The 22,000-nt window shown below is 42.9% G+C and overlaps 1 protein-coding gene across 2 annotated transcripts in view; it reads right to left on the minus strand.

The window, feature by feature from the left end:
- Positions 1-2,366: 2,366 nt before the first annotated feature.
- TSHZ2 (teashirt zinc finger homeobox 2) overlaps positions 2,367-22,000 on the minus strand; it is a 454,178-nt gene continuing 434,544 nt past the window's right edge. For both annotated transcript variants that reach the window (XM_019458124.2, XM_019458120.2), the window contains exon 3: positions 2,367-6,390. In XM_019458124.2, coding sequence (XP_019313669.1) covers positions 6,389-6,390 — 2 coding nt within the window. In that variant the 3' untranslated portion in view covers positions 2,367-6,388. The remainder of the gene's footprint in view (positions 6,391-22,000) is intronic.

The following is a 22,000-nucleotide window of genomic DNA, read 5'->3' on the forward strand; positions in this document are numbered from 1 at the left end:
GGGAAAACAGCCTGGCTTTTCCTCCTAATATACAGGCAAATGTATTATATACAGCATGCAGGCGTTAGAAAATTAGTGCATTTGCACAGAAACATTCTACAGGTATGGTTGTAGTCATTTTTCTTTGAAAATGACTAGTCTGCTTTCCTAATATAAAAACGTGTTTGCCTTTCCTCGCTGGCAAATAAACACTTTCCTTCAGAGCAAGGATGAATGTGATTCTCCCAACTCACTCTGCCTTAGAGTCCCACTGCCTTTTCTAAAAACAAAACAAAACAAAACAAAACAAAAACAACAAAACCCCCCAAGCCCCCCAAAAAAACCCCAAAACAAAAACACAAAAACAAAACAAAACAAAACAAAAACAAAAACAACCTAGAATTCACACAACAGGACAAATGTGTTGGAATCATGGTTGATACCAAATTCCTTAAAAAGCGATCTGGGTTCCCCAGTGTAAGAGCTGGTTGACCATTAAAAAGACCGTACAGATCCACTGCCTTCTGGAGCTTTAAGGGGGTTGGAAGTTTACGATTCATGCTTTTAGGAATCAAAGTCAGGAGCCATCAGGCGGATATGAGTATATTAGAGACCAAAAAGGATAGCAGGTCTTGAGATATCGTGACATTTGAGAACCCTGAGCCAAATGAGAATTGTTTCGTGTGTCAGCTTTTCTGGACTTACACTGCGTTCTGATTCTGCTGTGCTCGAAGCCAAAATATTGTATTGCAAAACCGGAATGTTCCTGTCATATTTAGCCCCAGTACAGGACGGGAACAATTTTTCCTTCTTCTCCGCAATCCGGTTGAACTTTGTGTATTTAAAAAATATACGAACACATTTATAATTCCTGAATGTTATATGGGTCATTTAGAAAGTGAAAATGTCACTGTACAAAGTCTCCACGTTTGCGACATAATCGTATGATTGTGCAAGTTCTGTAACTATAAGCCTCTGCCTGGGGACGGATACCCAAACACAGGTTTCAGGTTCAAGATAATTCAGCAAACACACTGAAATTCATTTTCTGGAGGGGTTGAAGGGAGTGGTAGGTTTTTTTCTTTTTTTAAGTAATGCATTTGTTCGAGTTTTTCAACTTCTCTTGGGGGTTTTCACAAAAGAGTTATTATTTGTACTTCCAGAAGCGCTTTTAAGCAAATAAACATTGTAGAAAGGGCTGTGAGGATTTAATCTGTCTTTTTCAAACAGATCGTTTGTTAAAAGGCCTTCATGATTATCATATGGCTATTGGTAAACTCATTTGTGTGCTGAAAGGTTGCAGATCAAGGTGCCTTTCCTTGGAAGGGCCATTTTACTTGGAATATATTTTTCCAAAGGAAATGGACAGAGCCCTGTTGCAGAAATAGCATTCCACCTGGTACTAGCATTTTAAAACAGTCCTATTCTAATCCATAAAACATTTCTAGTTTTCCCTGAAGCCTTGGGCTGCCTTGCGCATGAATAATTTTTGGAGAAACACCCACGCCCGTTAGCCCATTGTTCGTAACTATTGGAAGAAGATTAACCAGAGCCTGGAAATTGTATATCTGCGTATGCCTCTGAATCTGTCACAGGAAACCAAAGGAGATAAGTGGCTTTTACTTTGGATGAAGAGGTAAAATTCCCCTGTAGAAATTCTAAAGATGATTCACAAGTTTCAAAATGTTTAATCCTTCCCTACAATGGAAACATGTATCTCTGTCTGGGGGGATGGAAATTTGTATCTCGTTCTCCTGCTCAATCTTTGTCTAAAAGCATTTCATGGATATTTTGAGAAAGTGCCACATATAGGAAGGGAGAAAATGAAATTAGCATTTTAACATCTCACCGGGGAAAAAAATAAACCGAAAGTTCAGTTGTGATTTTTTTTTTTTCTTCCTGGCCTAATGCTTGTTCCAAATAGATATCATTTTATTACTCTTTAGAATGGCATATGTGTATGTGTGTGTTTAAAGCCTTCGAGATTTCTTATTTATTTATTTATTTATTTTATATTTATTTAAAAAATTTTTTTTAATGTTTATTTTTTTTTGAGAGAGAGAAAGACAGAGCCCGAACAGGGAAGGGGCAGAGAGAGAGGGAGACACAGAATCCGAAGCAGGCTCCAGGCTCCCAGCTGTCGGCACAGAGCCCGACACGAGGCTCGAACTTATGAACCGTGACATCATGACCTGAGCCGAAGTCGGACGCTTAACCGACTGAGCCACCCGGGCGCCCCTATTTATTTATTTTTTTAATTGAAATTCAAGTTAACATATAGTGTGGTATTGGTTTCGGGAGTAGAATTTAGTGATTTCATCACGATTATTATCACTATAGCATTCATCCACATACTTTTATGCCTGTCGAGAGTAGAGGATAATGTGAAAATGACACTTTTCATTTTTTTTTTAGACAAAAACATTTAACAAGGTTAAAAAATGAAACCCAGTGAAAAAGATTGGAACGCAGTCAGATAACCGGTGAGGTGACAGATGGAGAAAACAACAGAATGCATGCCCCTTTGAAGGCCTTGTAATCTTTGGATTTAGTGTGAAAAGTTTCAGAAAATCATAGACTTTTACTGTGTCACTGTCTGTAGACCCTGGAAAAATAACAGTAAATTCATGTATATGTACATCTCCTCACTGCTTACCCAGAGTTACATAAATGCTTCCCAAATATGTCATTTCATTAGTTTGTTTTCTGCATTTCAACTAAGTTCAGCGGCTTGTGCCTGGGATATTAATGATGCAAAACTCAACCAAGCAGGCACATTGTGGTGGGGCAGGGCGGCGGGGGTGGGGGGGTGGGGGGGGGCGGGGGCGGGTGGTGAGTTTTCAGAAATCTACTTGTGACCTTAGAGAAATCCTGTGGGGACTGTCTGGGCTATCCAATATACTCTGTGATTATATTCTACATTTAGGCCTTGACCTATTTTTAAGCTATTTCCTTTCTGTATGCTTTTCAGAAGGAGAATTCCCCCTTCTGAAATATTGTTGTTTTGAAAACCAGGAATAAAACACAAATGACACAGGGGTTGGACCCTCTCTGAGCTCCTCTTCGAGGCGTCTGGTATCAGCTCCCCCCCCCCGTCAGAAGCCGTGATAAGCACAGGAGGACTAGGACGTTGTGTGCGTTGTTAACTGCCGTATTCCGTAGCACGTTGAATAGTGTCGTGCACACGGCAGGTGCTCCCTAAAATTTGTGGAATGAATTTGCCGAAAAAACTGTGCTTCCCAATCTGCCTTGTGCCCCCGGTGCTTTGTAACATGGTGTAGATTTGGTGAATTTGCTGAACGACAAAATGGGGCCAAATACATAAAACTCAAGGATTTATACACACTCTTTTCCAATGGACATTTCAGTTTGCAGCTGGTTGGTGGTCTTAGCTAGAAGGAGGGATGGGGAAGGAAAGGCAGGTTCTCACCCTCACTGATCCCCAGGGTTGGTGTCGGAATGGAGATACTCGAGTGTAATTCGCATGATATTTGCACGTCATGTGCCTTTCCATTTCTAAAGTTCCATTATATCAGCACTGCGTTTATTCAGAGAGAGGAAGAGAGTGGTCTGAAAACAGATACAAACATCCTTCTGAGCTCATGTTAATGTTTCCCTCCAGAAAGAAGTTTCTAGAAGCCTCACAGGGCTTGCCAAATGAAAGACAGGCCTGGTCTCTAGAAATATTCTGAGAGCTGTGTTTATCTCACATCGGGAGCCCAGATCTTGTTTCCTAAGGAGAACGTTGGCAGCTGTCCCTCAGCAGTGATATTTACAGTTACCAAGTGACAATTCATGAATCTTACCAAATTTATCAATATTTTTGTCTCTCGCCTCCCCACCACTGCCCCCCCCACCGAGAAATTGCGCTAACGAAACCATATAAATTAGATGTCGAAGCAGATGATTTATTTTTTCTTTCTTAGAAGGGAAACAATTTCCACGGAGTTGAGAATTGTACTGTCCCCCCCCCCACCCGTTGGAACAAGAGCTCAGGAATCTGCTTCTGAAGGGGTAGCAGCGGGATCTGGATTACGTAACTTGATCCAATAACCCTGGGTTGGAGCAGGCGATTTTTAACAGCTTCAGGAGCCCCAATGCTAATGCACTGATTTTCCTTTAATAGAATTTTGTTGTCGAAGGACAGTGCTCAGTAGAGCCCACCCTTCGATCTTAACCCATGCGAAGACTGTTCCTTTCCAGTTGAGCTCCATTCATTTCTGGTTGAATAGGTCGAGCAAAGACAGACCTCGCTGTTCTCAATTCACTTTATGATCCTCCCATCATAAAAAATAATATCAGCACCTTGCTTTTCATGTCAGAACTACATTTGAGCCGCTATTCCCTATGCCCATGAGTAAATCCCATAAAAGCCGCCCCGTTTGCTATTTTTTCTTGTGGGTGATTGATTGATGGATGAGTACTGACACTCCAATGAAGCTATTTCGACTGCCATCTCAATCCGATGATGTGAGGGGTATATTTTCTGTCCATGCCTCATTACTTCAGAATGACATTCCTGGAACTTCATTTACTTTTTCCCTCCTTCCCCGAAGCGCCATATTTTTTCCCATCTAGGTTATGCATGCCATAAAAAAAGCAATTTGCTATTATATGTGGCATAAGGGCAACACTTTCCCTAGGAGGTAAATAAGAAGTTTTTTTTTTTTTTTTTTAAATCCCAATGTTGAATTTAGGGATCATGTCAAAATTTCCAAAGCAATTTCAACAGGCGGCTTCCAGGAGAAATGGTGAAGAAGATATTTCGTTTCGTTTTGTTGGTGTTGAGCTTTTTTTGTGTGCGATAACCTTGGTAATTAAAGCAACAACAACAAGAAGGAAATTGGTTTTTGTTTGTTTGTTTCAGAATCATCTAGTTCCTAGTGTTGTACCTAGAATAGCTTAAATATTTCGCCTATAGCTGAGTAGCAGTTTATAACACAATCCAGACTTCATTTGTCCTTTGAGAATAAGGAGATTCATTGTTTAAATGCAGTGATAGATTTTTCTATTTATAGATTGCTTTCAGTTGTATAGAAAATGCTCAACTAGAGTAAACAGATCTACCCCTGAATTTCCAAACTGTGCACTAGGTATGCAAGACTTTTAATATTAAAACATGCTCTTAGCTTTTCCAAGTTGACTTAGGACCTGATTTTAATCTGTGTAATACAGTATTCCCGTTAATAATAATGTATAATTAAGACATCCGTTAAAAATCCATAACGTTAATTTAATGGAGAAAATCTAATACAGCTCTATTGGAATTTTTACGTTAAATTAACTTTAACGGGCTTTTAATGGATGTCTTAATTAGATCTCATTATTAACGGGAATATTCCGCAAATTAAAACTGGGCCCTCAAAGTTTTAATGAAAAAAGTTGCAGGAACACATTTAAAATGGACACCTTATTTCATGCTTTCTGTTGCCGTTCGGGCTCAGCGGTGTTTCCAAGTCCATAAACAACAGGTTCTGCGGAAAGAGATCACCAGGAAGGACGAGCTGCTGCACTTGCCACCCTGCAGCCATCTCACCTTCTTGCTTTCGTCCAGATCCTGCATTTCACCAACTTCCCCAGCGCTGCCAGCTTGCAGGTCTCGCGCGCGCACTTAAAACCGTGTTTTTGTAACCGACGAGGACACGATGAGAAAAGGATGCCCGCCTCTGCTTGGGAAAGAGTCTTTGGCAGCAACACGGTTAAGCCCAACTGTTGGAACAACTTTCACAGAAGATGAACATTGTTCGGAGGTTTTCTTGGCTCCAAGTCTGGTCTAACTTAATAATTCTTCCACTTGGCGGTGATTCATGGCTCCCCGGTGCAGGGGCAGGACTGGGCAATCCAGGTGCAACCGTAATTGTTGCTCTGAACAGAAACATTTCCTTTAGACAAACGTTCCCAGAGGGGTTATAAATAGGAAATGGACATTACGGTGAAAAGTAAGCGTCCAAGGGTCTGCATCTCGTGCAGCTCGCTTGGACGTTGAACTATGAAGACTGCTACCCCCCCTCCCCCGCTCCCCGCCCTTTCCTGCCAAGTGTTTCAGACCGACGAAATAAGCACATCAGTGTTCTCAGTCATTATTTTTCTTCAGTGGCACTTGGTTTTCTCGTGACAGTGGAAAGGGGACCGTGGAGAGGAGACTGCCTCATTGCAGTTTATCAATGAAAATCTAATATCGTCCATAAGCAGAGAAGTGGAAATCAATACTTCATTACCAAATTGTTAGTAAGAATGAAGAGGGATGGCTGGGGTGATATATATATAGATATATAGATATATATATATATATTTTTTTTTGGCGGTCTTCTCAGAGCAGGGTGTCAGGAGGAGTTCAATGTCAGAAGCAGGTGGTAGACAGATTCAGTGTGAGGCGATCCAGGCTGGAAAGTTGAAACTAAGGCATTTGTCCTGTAATGGGAGTCAGAACAACAGAAAAAGATACGTTATTTTCTGAGGAATAGCTCAGTGGTGGCAGTTTAGGGGGAAACACCTCTAACGTATAACGTATGGAAGAGATATTTATACATTCATGTTCATAACAGCATTATTCACAACAGCCAGAAGGAGGAAGCGACCCAAATATCCACTGACGGACGAATGATAGACAAAATGTGGTCCATATATGTACAATGGGACATTATTCGGTCTTAAAAGGGAAGGAAATTCTGACGCGTTCTGACAACATGGATGAACCTTGAGGACATTGTGTTAAGAGAAAATAAGGCAGTCGTAAGACACTGTATGACTTTTCTTCCAGGAGGTACCTAGAATAAATAGTCCAACTTAAAGAAACACAAAACAGGACTGGTCGTGGCCAGGGGCTGGGGGCTGGGCAATCATTGTCTAATGTGTAGAGTTTCAACCTTGCAAGATGAAACCAGTTCTGGAGGTGAACAGGAGTGCACAACAATGTGAATGTGCGTAATGCCACTGAACTGTGTGCCTGAAAATGGTCAGGATGGTGAATTTTATGCTTAGCGTGTCTTTCCAAAATTGAAACCTATAGTGTATGACTTTCCCGCTATAAAGCATTCTGAAAAAGAAAAAAAAAAAATTCACCTATGGCCCCACCATCCAGACAAGGCTCCTGTTCACATTTGGCTGTACTTCCTTCTAGTTTTCTTTCTCCATGCATTTTTGTTAAGTGTTCACAGTCGTAAGTACCCGCTATGTAATGTTCTTCTCTGGTTTCCATCAGCCTCCACAACTTGGAGGCCTCGTTGTAAATAGCTACACGAGTTCTGTCACCTATATTATCGGAATTTACTAACACATTCTCATGAGGTTGGACGTTGCATTTGCTTCCAGTTGGTATTCAATAGTAGGTAACGCTGTGATGAACATCTTTGTGTTTAAAGCCTTGCAGTCTGCTGGGATATATTCATAGGTTTAAATTGCCAAAGGTGAAATTCCCAAGTCAAGAGATAGGAACATTGTTGTGGCTGGGGAAGTGTGACTTAAAAGGGTGCTTTGCTACAGGAGATTAACTGGGAGAATTTTTTTTTTTTTTCCAGATATGTGCTATTTGGAGTACTGTAAGAATGCACATAATTTCCATTAGCCCAATGTGGATGGCACTCCTTGTCTACATCTTAGGATTTAGTGGTTTTACCCATTTCAGTGAGGAGAAACACCTTGGACTCAGATACAAGTATTTTTTTGGAAAAGAAAAACCTCCAAGTTTCTAGAAGAATAAAGACAAGTTGAAAATTGTTGGCATTTGATGTGTGTAGAGAAATTATCCACAAAATAACCACAACGGGCGTTATAAGCGATTCCTTTGGTATATATACTTATGGTATATATAGTTACTATATACCTACCAAATGCCGGATACTTTACCCATATTACCACTAACACTTGAAATCATCCCATTTTTAAAACCAGAGAGAAAAGTCTCAAGGAGGCTCGTGACTTGTCCAAAGTCAAGCCAAGTCAATAAAAAGCAGAGGATGGCTTTAAATTTGGGTCTTTCATTTGGAAGCTTCTATGGTCAGTTCACCGCCCCGCCCCCCCGCGTGCCCCCATCTAGATTACAAATGGTCACGGTCCGTGGAGGGAGTCCTTTCCCTTTGACACTTTGTTTGCATTTCAGAGACCAAGTAGTCTTCCTTCTGACGTGGTTGGAACCCCCTGGCAGATCCGGAGACTTGAGGAGGAGAGTGATGATGGATCAAAGAAAGAGGAAGAGACAGCCGATCTTAAGGGGTGAAAGTGCCTTCCACTGTGAGGCAGGATGAGGCCTCGGGTGGAGGGTTCACACGCACTCTATTCGAGGCCCCCGTCTCTCCTCCCTGACATGACATGAACGTGACACTGGTTTTAGAGAGCCTTGTTTCACTTGGCACTTCCTTGAACCTGCTTGAGATTTGATCAACACCCTGACTTCTCTGGCTGGGTTTCTCTTAGGGCAGAGTTTGCTCTGGGAAGGGGAGCAAGGAGAAGGAAAAAGTACTTATATTATATTATAGACCCCCTTCTTGGAAATTCATAATACACATTAGCACCTTAAAGGTTCTGAGAAGTCCTGCCACCAAAAACCAACCCAACGAAACACAATGTGTCTTTAGTTAACCCAGTGCTGCCTAGATTTGTTTGATGACTCTTTTCTTCCCCACAAAACTCTCACAGATAGGCTTGAGTGTTAACTTCCTGGAAAATAGCTTCATGACATAGCTTGTGTAAAAGCAAAGAAGTCGCTCAGCTCCTAGGATCTCAGTCCTGACCTCATTATTGACTTTCTGTGGTTCTTTGCTCAGGTTCCTTGGCTCTTTGGGGCCCTCAGCATCAAAGGGGCCTGTTGTAGTGATAACTTGACATTCCCTGCGTTCCTTCTATGCTACTCACGCTAAGCCCATGCCTCCCCACACGTCAGCGTCATGATGCTGCAATGCGGGAGGGAATACGTGTCTACACTTAACAGCCTGTGAGATGGAAATTTAGAGAGGTGAAACCGTTCAGCCTGCGGTCACCTGGCTGGTAGGTGGGAGAAAAGATACTCAGGTTCAGGATTGTCTGGGCTCTTAAACCATACGGTCTGGGGTGATGTGGTAATGTCATAAAGTGTTCAACACTAACATTATTAATAATTCAGAGGCATTTCTCCAAGAGTTTATCTGTACAGTTAGTTACTGAGTTGAATTCTAGATACGAGCGTCTTCTATTTAAACAGGACACTGATGTTATTTCTACCCGACAGATCTCCTTCCATTCCACCACGATGGACTGAAGTGATGGATTCTTCTGGAAGGTCAGTGTTCCTGTCCTAAAAGAGAATGGTAAAGAAGAGAACTGAATCTTGGGCCACTTTGGGACGATGTATCTTTTCTTACGATTTCTTATCTTAGAAGAAGGAGAAGCACTTTAGTTTTCTGTAGGTCTGAAGACGAGACCCGGCCAGAAAATCAACACTAGAAAATGCAGGGAATGAAAGCTACTGGTTTTACTTCTCACTGTTCAGAATGAGGTGTGTAGAATAATTTCGCTTGCGTTTCCGCTGGTTGTCGAGGGCATGCTTTGCGGCTGCGTGGGTTTCCCCCCCCCCCCCCCAATACGTGAAGCTACTACTATAAAAATAAAACAGAAATAAATAAAATTTTTAATTACATATCTAAAAAGTCATTGGCAGTGTTCATTAAGGAGAGTTTGTGAGGGAGAGCCAGGCGAAGAGATGTAATTATTTTTGTATTAATTACACAGCCACCAACAGATGGGTAGAATTATATCTACTTTAATTTGGCCATGCTACGATTTTTAATCCCTCTGGCAAATCATTTTGGTTGGCCTTGCTTTCCACGCCCTCGCTCAGGCCTGCCTCTCTCTTTCTCTAGTTTGTCCCGTTCTTCTCCGAGCGGCACTGTTGTCCCTGGGGTGACTCTCGTGGTTGCAACAACGCTGGGCACAGCACCAGCGTATCATGGTTAGGGGCTGGGAATGCTGGACACCTTGCGATGTGTGGGACAGCTTCTGCCAAGGTGATGGACTCCCTCATCCTCCACCATTTTTGAAAATCGCCCTGTAGAGTGAGGTTTCTCAACCTTGGCACTGTTGATATTTTGGGCTAGAAAATCCTTTCTTTTCAATATTTATTTATTTACTTGAAATATTTATTTGAGAGAGAGAGAGAGACAGAGAGAAAGAGAGAGAGAGCACAAGCGGGGGAGGAGCAGAGAAAGAGGGGGACACAGAATCTGAAGCAGGTTCCAGGCTCTGAGCTGTCAGTGCAGAACCTGATGCTGATGCTGGGCTCGAACTCAAGAACCACGAGATCATGACCCGAGCTGAAGTCGAACGCTCAACCAACTGAGCCATCCAGGTGCCTCTGGGCTGGATAATTCTTTGTTGTGGAGGACTGTCCCTTGCTTTGTAGGGTTTTTAGCATTATCTCTGACCGTTACCCACCAGATTCCAGGAGCAGTCCCCTCACCTTTGAGCTGTGACAGCCCAAAATATCCCCGGACGTTGCCAAATGTCCCCGAGGCAGAGAGCAACGTTATTAACACAGCGGTTCAGAACCACTGACATAATGGCAAACGTTTTGTAATTCTTTGAGCCTGGAACCGAATTCCATTTCACATATAAGCACAAAGTCTTTTGTGCACAGTTTCATAGACACTGCGTCGTCCAGAAATAAAGCTGGCTTGCAAACAGAGAGAAACTGGTTTGTTTTCTTTGGAATTTGCACGGGAGTTATTTGCCGTTTAAAAAAATTAAGTCACCTCTGGCGTTGCCACTGGGGTATTTGAGACGCCCATTCCACAGCCCCGAACTGACCTTGCACTCGTTACTGCCATGTTCACAGGGAGTCTGCACTTAGGAGCACGCACTGGACTATCTCATCACCCTTCGAGGACCTCGTCCCTGAGGATGGCCCACAGAACAGCAGCCCTGACTTACCTGGGAGTTTGTTAGAAACGCAGAACACTGGGGGGCCCAGGGGGTTCAGTCGGCTGAGCGACTTGGCTCAAGCCATGATCTCGCAGTTCGTGGGTTCGAGCCCCGCGCTGGGCTCTGTGCTGACAGCTCGGAGCCTGGAGCCTGCTTAGAGTCTGTGTCTCCCTCTCTCTCTGCCCCTCCCCCACTCTCACAAATAAATAAATAAACACTAATAATAAAAAAAAAAGAAATGCAGAACACAGGTCCCCAGCCCTGCTGAACTCAGAATCTGCGTTTAACAGGATACCGAGTGAACCTATTCCCACTCGAGAAAGACCTGATCCGGTCAACTTTAGGGCCCGAACGTTTTCCTTTTGTTTCTCATCGTATGGTCACTGCATCAGACGAATCCTTGTCAAAATTATGTGTCTAGGCTGGTCATCTGACCTATGAATTTCCTTTCTGGATAGTAAAGGGGAAATCCTAAGAAGTTTACTGGGAAATGTCCACACTCGGTGTGCGAAGGGTGAGGCCCCCCCTACTCTACATGAGCCCCGTGTAGACAGCACCATCCGGTTTGTAACATGGAGTATCTGTGTTCCAGATGCACACATCCAACTGGCTCCTCGACGCGTCTCCGGGCACATCTCACAAGTTACGTCGGAGGCAACTTTCGCAAAAGCAGGGAGCTCGAGTTCCCCCGGCCACCACCCGGTCCTCCTCCTGGGTTTCTTTTCACAGGAAATGGAAGTTCAAACCGCTCAGTTGCTCGGGCCGGAAAGTCGGCTGATTCCGGGCACCTCGTCCTACGATTCCTCGCCAGGATCTATTTCCATGCCCTTCCCCAACGCCCCAGTTCCAGCCCGTGCGCCTCGTCTCCAGGGGACCGTAGTGCCCTGTCACTGGGCCGCCTTGCCCTTCTCTGGGTCCTGCCGATCATTTTCCATATGGCAAACAAAGTCAGCTTAGGAAAACCTTAACTAGATCGAAGCAGTCCCTCCCTGTTTGCTCCCAGCTGAGAGTCTTTGGGTGATCTCCACTGCACTTAGGAAAAACCCTGTTTTCCTTTCCTTTTTTTTTTTTTTTTAAAGTTTATTTATTTATTTATTTATTTATTAGCTTTTTAAAATGTTCATTTCTTTTTGAGAGAGAGACAGAAAGCATGAGCAGGGGAGGGGCAGAGAGAGAGGGAGACACAGAATCCGAAGCAGGTTCCAGGCTCCGAGCTGTCAGCGCAGAGCCCGACGTGGGGCTTGAACTCACAGATTGTGAGATGATGACCTGAGCCAAAGTCGAATGCTTAACCACCTGAGCCACTCAGGTGCCCCTGGACTGTGTTTTAGATCATAATAGTTTCCCAAGCAGATAAGCCAATGTCTGACACAAAGGAGGTACTTGATAAATACTTGCTGAGCGAATGAAGTCCTAAAGACCCCATGAAAGAAGAATTTTAAAGTATTTAAGACTAAGATAATACAAAAGAGAACAATAGGATCACCTGGAATCCTATCTGTACTTCTATGAAAGAGACAACTTAGAGCATGTAAAGAAAAAAAGAGAAGAGATTAGAACAATTAGTCCAAGGAAACAAATGGACAGGAGGAGACTTTGCCATCTACTTGGTACTTTTAAGTTCAAACAATAAATTATTTTGCCATTTTGAAACAATTTACATCTTTTCAAATTCTACATAATGTATCTTATATACATTGTATCTATCTATCTATATCTATCTATCTACACTTTTCTGAAATATATTGGATAAATATTAGTAGCCCCAAAGATAAAAATATTGAGGCCGTGGGAGTTTAAATAATTTGCTCCTATAATGATTAGTGATGGAATTAGAATATCTGACTCTGAGTTCAGGGCTTCTTAAAACCGTTTGGTTAAAAATGAAAAAAAAAGTGAACTATAAAAGCTGAAAATATATAAAGTCTATTATTAAAAAAAAGGCTGTGATAAGAAAGGAAAAGTGGTTATGGAAACGTGTGATTCCCAACCATGTCATCCTGGGAGAAACCTGCAGTTAATATTTTTTCAAATTGATTTCACAACTTGAAAATCCAAATTGGCTCACCTACATTGCTGAATTTCATCATTAGTGCTTCACCTAATTTTTCCTAAGAGAAATCTCTGTGTGCAGAAACCCTTAAACTTTGGCGGACCAATTTCAGTTTTTAGAACCAAGAAAGTAATTGCTTAAATGTATTGAATGCTTTTCATGTGCCAGACTCAGCCCCGTGTAAGCAGGTGGGTGATATTTTAAAGTATTGTCTGATGTGTTTGTGCCTTTTCTTGATTTCTTTCTTCCAGGTAGTTTTCCCGCCATTGAAAGCAGACACTGAGGTGAATTGCTCTTGAAAAGAGGAGGCCACAGAATAAGCCAGACAGAATGAGGTGGCTGACTTTCTGAGTGATGAGAGGGACCTTATCTTATCTTTCTTCTTTTTTTAATGTGTATTTATTTACTTATTTATTTATTTTGAAAGAGACAGAGAGAGAGAGAGAGAGCATGGAGGAGGGGCAGGGGGGAGAGGGGCAGAGAAAGAGGCAGACAGAGAATCCCAAGCAGGCTCCGCGCTGTCAGGATGGAGCCTGGCTCAGAGCTCGAACTCACGGGTTGTGAGATCATGACCTGAGCCACAAGTAAGCGTCAGACGCTTACCCAACTGAGCCACCCAGGCCCTCTGGGACTTTATCTTTCTTATAACAAATCTCAAAGAGGTTGAGTCAATAAGAAAATTAAAAGTTCTATAAAAGTAACACGTGGGGAGTGACTATTGATCTTGGGCCCGCCACTTATGCATTATTTCCGTTAATCACGTCAGTAGTCCGGGGAGGGGGTGTCCAAAATCATAGGGGAAAAAGTTAATGTTTAGGTGACTGAAGCGACTTACCCAAGGTGACCTGACAACAAATGGGAATGGATATTACGATATTCAACTGGAATATGTCTTCTCTGGATTTCAGAGCTTTTACTCTTCACCGCCAAACAAATTGTTCCTGACATCGGACCCGAGACCACAGATTCTTTGTCAAGGGGGTGTTTGATCAGACCCTGGAAGAATAGGACTCAGAAGTATTATTGATCTTGGCTCTTGGTTGTCCTCTCCTTGGAAGGTCTAAGTCCAGATGACACATAGGTCACATTCGACACACTGGAAAATCTCAACTTTTGAACTTCCTCTTCTAAAGCAGAACTTGTGATAAATCAACCATGAGTCTCAAATGTATGATATATGCTCCATGACACAAACCAGCCAGCCAACTGCCCACAGCTCCTAAAGGCGAGTTTTTCTGTGGGTTCTTTTTTAATGTTTATTTATTTTTGAGAAAGAGAGAGAGAGAGCATGCACAAGTGAGGGAGGGGCAGACACACACACACACACACACACACACACACACACACAGAATCTGAAACAGGCTCCTGGCTCTCAGCTGTCCGCGCAGAGCCTGATGTGGGGCTCGAACCCATGAACTGTGAGATCATGACCTGAGCTGAAGTCGGACCCTTAACTGACTGAGCCACCCAGGTGCCCATTTTTTTTTTTTAAGTTTATTTATTTATTTTGAGAGAGAGAGAGAACAGGGGAGGGGCAGACAGAGAGGGAGAGAGAGATAGAGAATCCCACGCAGCCTCCACATTCTCAGCATGGAGCCCGATGCGGGGCTTGAACTCAGGAACCATGAGATCATGACCTGAGCCAAAATCAAGAGTCAGATGCTTAACCGATTGAGCCACCCAGGGACCCCTCTTCCCCCCGCCCCCCCCCTTTTTTATCAGTGCCAGAGCAAACACTTTCTAAGCTGACCTCCACCCTATACCATCGACTTCTGAGTGTCTTACCGAGTGGATGTATTGGAAATAATTTTACAAACAATTTCCCCTTTGGTCTACTTCATGGGCATCCCTAGAAATGGTTTCAAATCTCTTCACCACTGCATTTGGAATGGCTGCGGAATGAAACTGGCAGACACAGGGTGACATCTTGGACCACAACAACAGCAACAACAAAAATGTCAGGCAAGAAGATGCGGGGCCTCCAGAGAGTGGCGCGGACGCTGTCACTAGGTATCATTTGTGTCCTTCCTTACGTGCCAGAAGATTTCAGTGACAGAAGCAAATCTTCTCCTTAAAGCTCACTCTTCAACTTCAAGACTACCCAAGTAGTTAAGAGACAGAAATGAATGGAACGGCATGGGGGTTTGCCCTGTGAAAATCTCCTGACAACTAATAATGGGATTATGGAATCTTAACTGCTGTACAGTTATCCCTAATTATAACCAAAGGTACGTCAATCTAAATAAAAATGATAAGGCAGAGAAAAGCATCCTCTGCTCCCTTCCCCAACTAGCATTTTAACACGTATCTTTTCTCAGTATGATGCTTTGACAAAGCTCAGATCAGATAATTATCGACGAAAGACATGGAACCCTGTGTTAAGTAAAACATATTTTTGCAGAAAGGAATGGTTTCAGTTTTAAATATTTGGTTTTTTACCGTGGGAACCTCCTACTATCTCTGTTGCATTCTATCACAGAAGTTATGCATGAGATTTCTGCCGGACATTCAGCATCAGGAAAGATTTTGCTTATTCTTAAATCCTGGTATATACATTTTCTTTATGGAAAAGATGAATCTTGGGATGGATCATGTTTCCATTTTTGCTTTCACTACTAGGAAGCTCAGGGTCCATTTGGTAGCCCCACTTTAACAACTATGTAGCCTCTTAGGGCTCCAGTCTATACTCATTAACTTCTTTTTGTATTCACTCTCCATTTTCCTTTGGTGTATTTGTTAATAGCTTGGCTCTGTCATTCATTAGCTGTGTGATGTTGGGGGAAATGACCCATCCTCTCTGAATCTAAATTTCCACATCTGCAAAATGAGGTTAATAACAGTACCTTCCACACATGGTGCCTGGTACACAATAAGAATGTAGATTTAAAACAGCAATTTTTGGGGGGCACCTGGGTGACTCAGTTGGTTAAGTGTCCGATTTCGGCTCAGGTCATGATTGCATGGTCTGTGAGTTTGGGCCCCGAGTCAGACTCTGTACTGGCAGCTTGGAGCCTGGAGCCTGCTTCAGATTCTGTATCTCCCTCTATCTCTGACTCTCCCCTGCATGTGCTCTCTCTCTCTCTCTCTCTCTCTCTCAAAATTATAATAAACTTTTAAAAAAAGTATAAAAAAGTGATTTTCTGAGACACCTGGGAGGCTCAGTCGGTTGAGTGTCTAACTCTTGATTTTAGCTCAGGTCATGATCCCAGGGTCATGGGATCAATCCCCGAGTAGTCGGGCTCTGCGCTGAGCAGGGAGCCTGCTTAGGATTCTCTCTCTCTCTCACTCCTTCTGCCTCTCACCCCTGCTCGCACTCTCTCTCTAAAAAAAATAAAAAATAAAAAAAATAAAATGAAAAGTGATTTTCTTATCCCAGACTTGAGCCTCTTCTACAAAGCTGTAATCATCAAGACAGCATGGTATTGGCACAAAAACAGACACATAGACCAATGGAATAGAATAGAGACTCCAGAATTGGACCCACAAAAGTATGGCCAACTAATCTTTGACAAAGCAGGAAAGAGTATCCAGTGGAAAAAGAGTCTCTTTAACAAATGGTGCTGGGAGAACTGGACAGCAACATGCAGAAGAATGAAACTAGACCATTTTCTTACACCATTCATAAAAATAAACTCAAAATGGATAAAGGACCTGAATGTGAGACAGGAAACCATCAAAACCCTAGAGGAGAAAGCAGGAAAAAACCTCTCTGACCTCAGCCACAGCAATTTCTTACTTGACACATCTCCAAAGGCAAGGGAATTAAAAGCAAAAATGAACTATTGGGACCTCACGAAGATAAAAAGCTTCTGCACTGCAAAGGAAACAATCAACAAAACCAAAAGGCAACCAACGGAATGGGAAAAGATATTTGCAAATGACATATCGGATAAAGGGTTAGTATCCAAAATCGATAAAGAACTTACCAAACTCCATACCCAAAAAACAAATAATCCGGTGAAGAAATGGGCAAAAAACTTGAATAGACACTTTTCTAAAGAAGACATCCAGATGGCCAACAGGCACATGAAAAATGCTCAACATCACTCCTCATCAGGGAAATACAAATCAAAACCACACTGAAATACCACCTCACGCCAGTCAAAGTGGCTAAAACGAACAAATCAGGAGACTCTAGATGCTGGAGAGGATGTGGAGAAATGGGAACCCTCTTGCACTGTTGGTGGGAATGCAAACTGGTGCAGCCACTCTGGAAAACAGTGTAGAGGTTCCTCAAAAAATCAAAAATAGATCTACCCTATGACCCAGCAATAGCACTGCTAGGAATTGACCCAAGGGATACAGGAGTACTGATGCATAGGGGCACTTGTACCCCAATGTTTATAGCAGCAATAGCCAAATTATGGAAAAAGCCTAAATGTCCACCAACTGACGAATGGATAAAGAAATTGTGGTTTATATACACAATGGAATACTATTTGGCAATGAGAAAGAATGAAATCTGGCCTTTTGTAGCAACGTGGATGGAACTGGAGAGTGTGATGCTAAGTGAAATAAGCCATACAGAGAGAGACAGATACCATATGTTTTCACTCTTATGTGGATCCTGAGAAACTTAACAGAAGACCATGGGGGAGGGGAAGGAAAAATAAAAAAGTTAGAGAGGGAGGGAGGCAAACCATAAGAGACTCTTAAAAACTGAGAATAAACTGAGGGTTGATGGGGGGTGGGGGGGGGGTGATGGGTATAGAGGAGGGCACTTGTTGGGATGAGCACTGGGTGTTGTATGGAAACCAATTTGACAATAAATTTCATACTAAAAACAAGTGATTTTCTTTTATGACTTTATTTCCTTGCATACAATATAGCACCCCAAAAGGGCTATGGAATAAGACGTAGAATCAATTAAGAAAATCCATACATAAAATTTTGCTTATGTGTTAGATATAAATAATCACTGGGTCTTGGAAAATGAATTATTCTCTCGTCCTGGAAACTTAAAAAACTAAGTAGAAGACAGGCTTTTTAGTTCATGCTTTAAATGCTGAAAAGATATCAGTTGTCAATTCAGATGTGGAACTCAGAAAAGTTTTCCCCTTTTATAAAAAGAAAGGAAGAAATAGCATTTCCAAACATTTGATGTGGTTATTAAGAAGAAGAAGGTAGAAAGAGGTCATAATACTGACCATCTTATCAGATGCTCATGATGAGCTCTGCACTTTACTGATAGTAGATCGCATTGTCCCTATTTAATGATGAGAAAATAGAGGCTGAGATTGGTTAAGCGATTTCACCCATTTCCGATAGGCAGCAAATAGTAGAGCCAGCACTTGGACTTAGGTCTGTCTGGCTTCAAAGCCTGTTCGCTAGCCAATATTTATCGCTGTCAAAGGAACTAACTAGAATCTTTTAAGGGCACACTGCTCAGTAAGGCTATATAATGAAAAATAAGGACTGAAAAACTGTCCAGCTGTTGTCGTACTCTCAAGAAATAAATTAGAAGGATGGCGAAGATCAGCACAACATCCTGACAATGGGAAGGGAAAATGTCCTTGGTGGTTTCTATGTTAATTACAATCTCATGTTTGGCAATTATGGAACTCACATTTGACAATTCTCATATATGGTTGATTTTGGTGCACGGCCAGGGAGGAGAGAAAGCAAGCAATTTCCCTGTACCCATTTTTATTGAGCCACATTCATATACTCCAAAAGGGCACTTAAATTGTTTGAAAGAGGTCTAGATGCTGGCAAACACCACCATAAACAACCCAGACAGCTTAAAGTCCAAACGGCCAACGACATGATTCACAATGGAACCTATCTTCTCTAAGTGGAGTGCAGAGCCAAACGTTATTTATTACAACTAACTTACAACCCAGCGAGATTCACTGCATGGACACAGCTAGGGGACTTCACAGCTGCCTAAATGTGAGTTGTTGGCGTTTAGGAAGAACAGCGTGCCCTCCAAGTATGACAAATCAACAGGGCAGATTTTTTTTTTTTTTTTTTTTTTTTTTTTACCCCTGTGATTATGTGTCTAAGCCCACAGCAACACTGTTGGTAGTGTCGTCTACATTGGAAAAGGGGATTAGTGGGTTGGAACCCATGTTTAGATAATTCAGTAAACTCTCCCACTTTCCAAGAAGAGTGCCCCCCACCCGGTTTTAATTCCACAAAACCCTTTCCTCTTAATATCCAACATCACAAACGTATGGTATTGTATAATGATAATGTGTTAAGTGCTTTACAAGACATACATTATTTCATTCAATCCTAACTAAAATACAATTTAACAAATATGAAATTGTATTATTACACGGTATGTGTTACACAGTAAAAAGAAGTTATTATTTTCTTAAATTTATTTTGAGTGCCCCTTCTTTTTTAATGATCGTTTCATTCATTGGGTACCTACTCTTTGCCTGAAGCTTGACTGCTGTCATTTTGTGTAATTCTTATAAAAATCTCCAAATGTAGCTCTCAATGAGCCCATTTCAGAGGCCGGGAAACTGAGAGACAGAGCTTTAAGTGATGGGACCAAGATCTTGTGCCTGGGGAGTGATAGAATGGAATGTGAACCCAGGTTTCTCTGTCACCCACGTAGCCTGTTGCTTCATAAAATTAACTGGTCCCTTTACCTATTTGATTACTACCGGTAATTATCAATCCTCAGAAAAGATTTGGGAAAGATGAATTATTTCCTCACGACAAATGAAGAACCAGAGGTTCAGGTGGTTAATTCCACCGCTCCACCCACACAGCCATTTCCTAGAGAAGCTGGAGTGAAATCAAAATTTGTCTGGATCTCTAATCCAGTCTCGTTGGACTCTGTGAATGTTTCCCAAAGGATGGTATGGAACGTTCGAGTCCCTTGAGATGTTCTAAGAAAGAAAGATTTTTTATTCATTCGTTTATGTTTCAAACAAAACCTCTTCAGAAACGTCAAGCCCCTTCCCAGCTCACAGTTTTTGCACCTGCTGTATGCCTTACCTTGAAGGCGTCTCCCAGGACCCTGCCTGGATAATTTCTGCTTCACACTTGATCACTCATCCACTGGCTTCGGTATCATGTCCTCAGAAAGACCTTTCCTTTTCCCAGAATCTAGACCTTTTCTTATCCCAGAAAAAAAAAATCCAGAGTTTTTTTTTCTCTCTCTAGCTCCAATTTGCCATCAATAATGTTTGTGTGAGTAGTGGTTTAATGCTTTTGTCTTTTCCTCTAGCCTTTTGGAGGGCAGGAAAGGTGGCGATTTTGCTCGACGAGTCTCCCAAGTGCCAACCCAGTGCCTGGTTCCTGGGTGTCAATCAGTGAGAAAACAGGAGCTTTTCTTCCTACCTTTCCCATCGCTCTACCTTTGTGGAATCGTGAAAATGGAAGTGATTGACCTCAGGGATCCTCTCTGCCCCCGCCATTTTGCAGATGGCCACCTGGAGGCCCAGACTTCACATGCATTGGATGACGACAGTATGAAGGAACGCCTGCTATTTTTCAACCAAGGGTGTTCTTGACCTGGAGCCCAAGTGTTGAACCAATGACGTCTAATTTCATCCTCAAGACGGATGAGGAAACTTGAGGTTTTAAGAAGCTTGCCCGCGTTCACAGCTAGTAAGTGGTGCAGAATCATCTGTGCCTGGTGCCTCTGGCACCTTCTCCTCTCGGGCCTTACTCCACATGGGAGTCACCTGGGAGCTCTGAAATACTCATGCCTAGGTTCAGTCTCAGAGGTTCTGCCTGAATTGGTTGAGGGTATGGAACTGGGCATGGGATTTTTAAAAGCTCCCCGGGGGGTTCTAATGGGCCGTCGAGGTTAAGAACCACGGCTGTCACGTAGGATTGATTGATTTATTGATTACTGCCATTTAATCAATTCCCCTTCCTGCAGAGACTCAGTAGAATACATGACTTGTACAATTCGCCTACAACATTCCTTGCTTCCGTCTCTCTTTTTCTGCCTCCCCCCCACCGCCTCTTTCCCCTCCCGACTGCAAAATCTGCATTTTTGTGTGGGTTAAATTCCTTCATGACACATACAAATATGAAAAAACCCCACGACGCACTTAGACTTGTAACCCACTATTCCTTATAAACGTAGCGGCCATTACTGACAAGTCCCCACCAAGATGGTCTAGTTACTTCTCCAAAGAGTAAGCAACTAAATTTCCATACAAACAAAGAATTCATACGAGACCGTCAAGACCCTGGGGTCTGTTTGCTCTTCAGTAGTTACAAAGACTGCTGTTACCAGATAATGAAGAGTCACCTGGTGTCAGGTGCCCCGTGAGGCTGGTGGGGGACAGACAGGCCCCCACAACCAAAGCAAGGTGGGTACGATCAGCGGTACCGTTCTACAAAAGGGTCAGCCGGTTCATGAAGTGATGAACCTCCCTCTTCTTACCCCTCCCCTGTCCCCTCCCCCTGCACCATCACCACTAACCTCTCTGCTTCCTAGAGGCCTCCTCAGACCCTGACCTGTGATCCTGTTTGTGCACTGAAAAAACACCGAACTAGGTCCCCTCCCTTGAAAGAATTCAAGGCTTTCCTCCCTCCTGGGGTCAGCTGTTGAGAAGCAATGATAGGGATTTTAAATGTCTCACTTATAAAATCCACGAGGAAGCTTTCGCTCCTTTCAAGCATAGCTATAAATGAAAGCGGTGGGGTGTACCTCTCACTTTTGTGTCAAGAAAGTGAATGGAAAGCTTGTTTGGAGGGTTCTGTACCCACAAGCTGCACCCTCGGAGGCCAGGGGCAGGGGCAGGGGCAGGATGGTGGTGATGAGAAGCAGCCATGGATGTTAAAGTAATAGTAGGAAAGCTTCACAGATAGGCTATGCGGAAGCCAGTGTTACGAACTGAATTGTGTTCCCCCACAACACAATTGTATGACTGAGCCACCGAGGCGCCCCTTGACAATATTCTTTCAACAAATATTGGGGCAACATGTGTTTGGTGCCGGGCACTGGGTACCTTCTCAATACAAGGAACAGAGCAGGGAACACACCAGACAGGACCTTTGCCTTCAGGGGGTCTGAACTGCGGAGGGAGAGGAGATGGGGTAGGAGACCACAGGAAGTCAGGCCAGTGCTGTTTGTGAGCTCCAGCCCCACATTGGGCTCTA

This window comes from Panthera pardus, unplaced genomic scaffold, assembly GCF_024362965.1.
Source record: "Panthera pardus isolate Hobbes unplaced genomic scaffold, ASM2436296v1 HiC_scaffold_25, whole genome shotgun sequence".
NCBI lineage: Eukaryota > Metazoa > Chordata > Mammalia > Carnivora > Felidae > Panthera > Panthera pardus.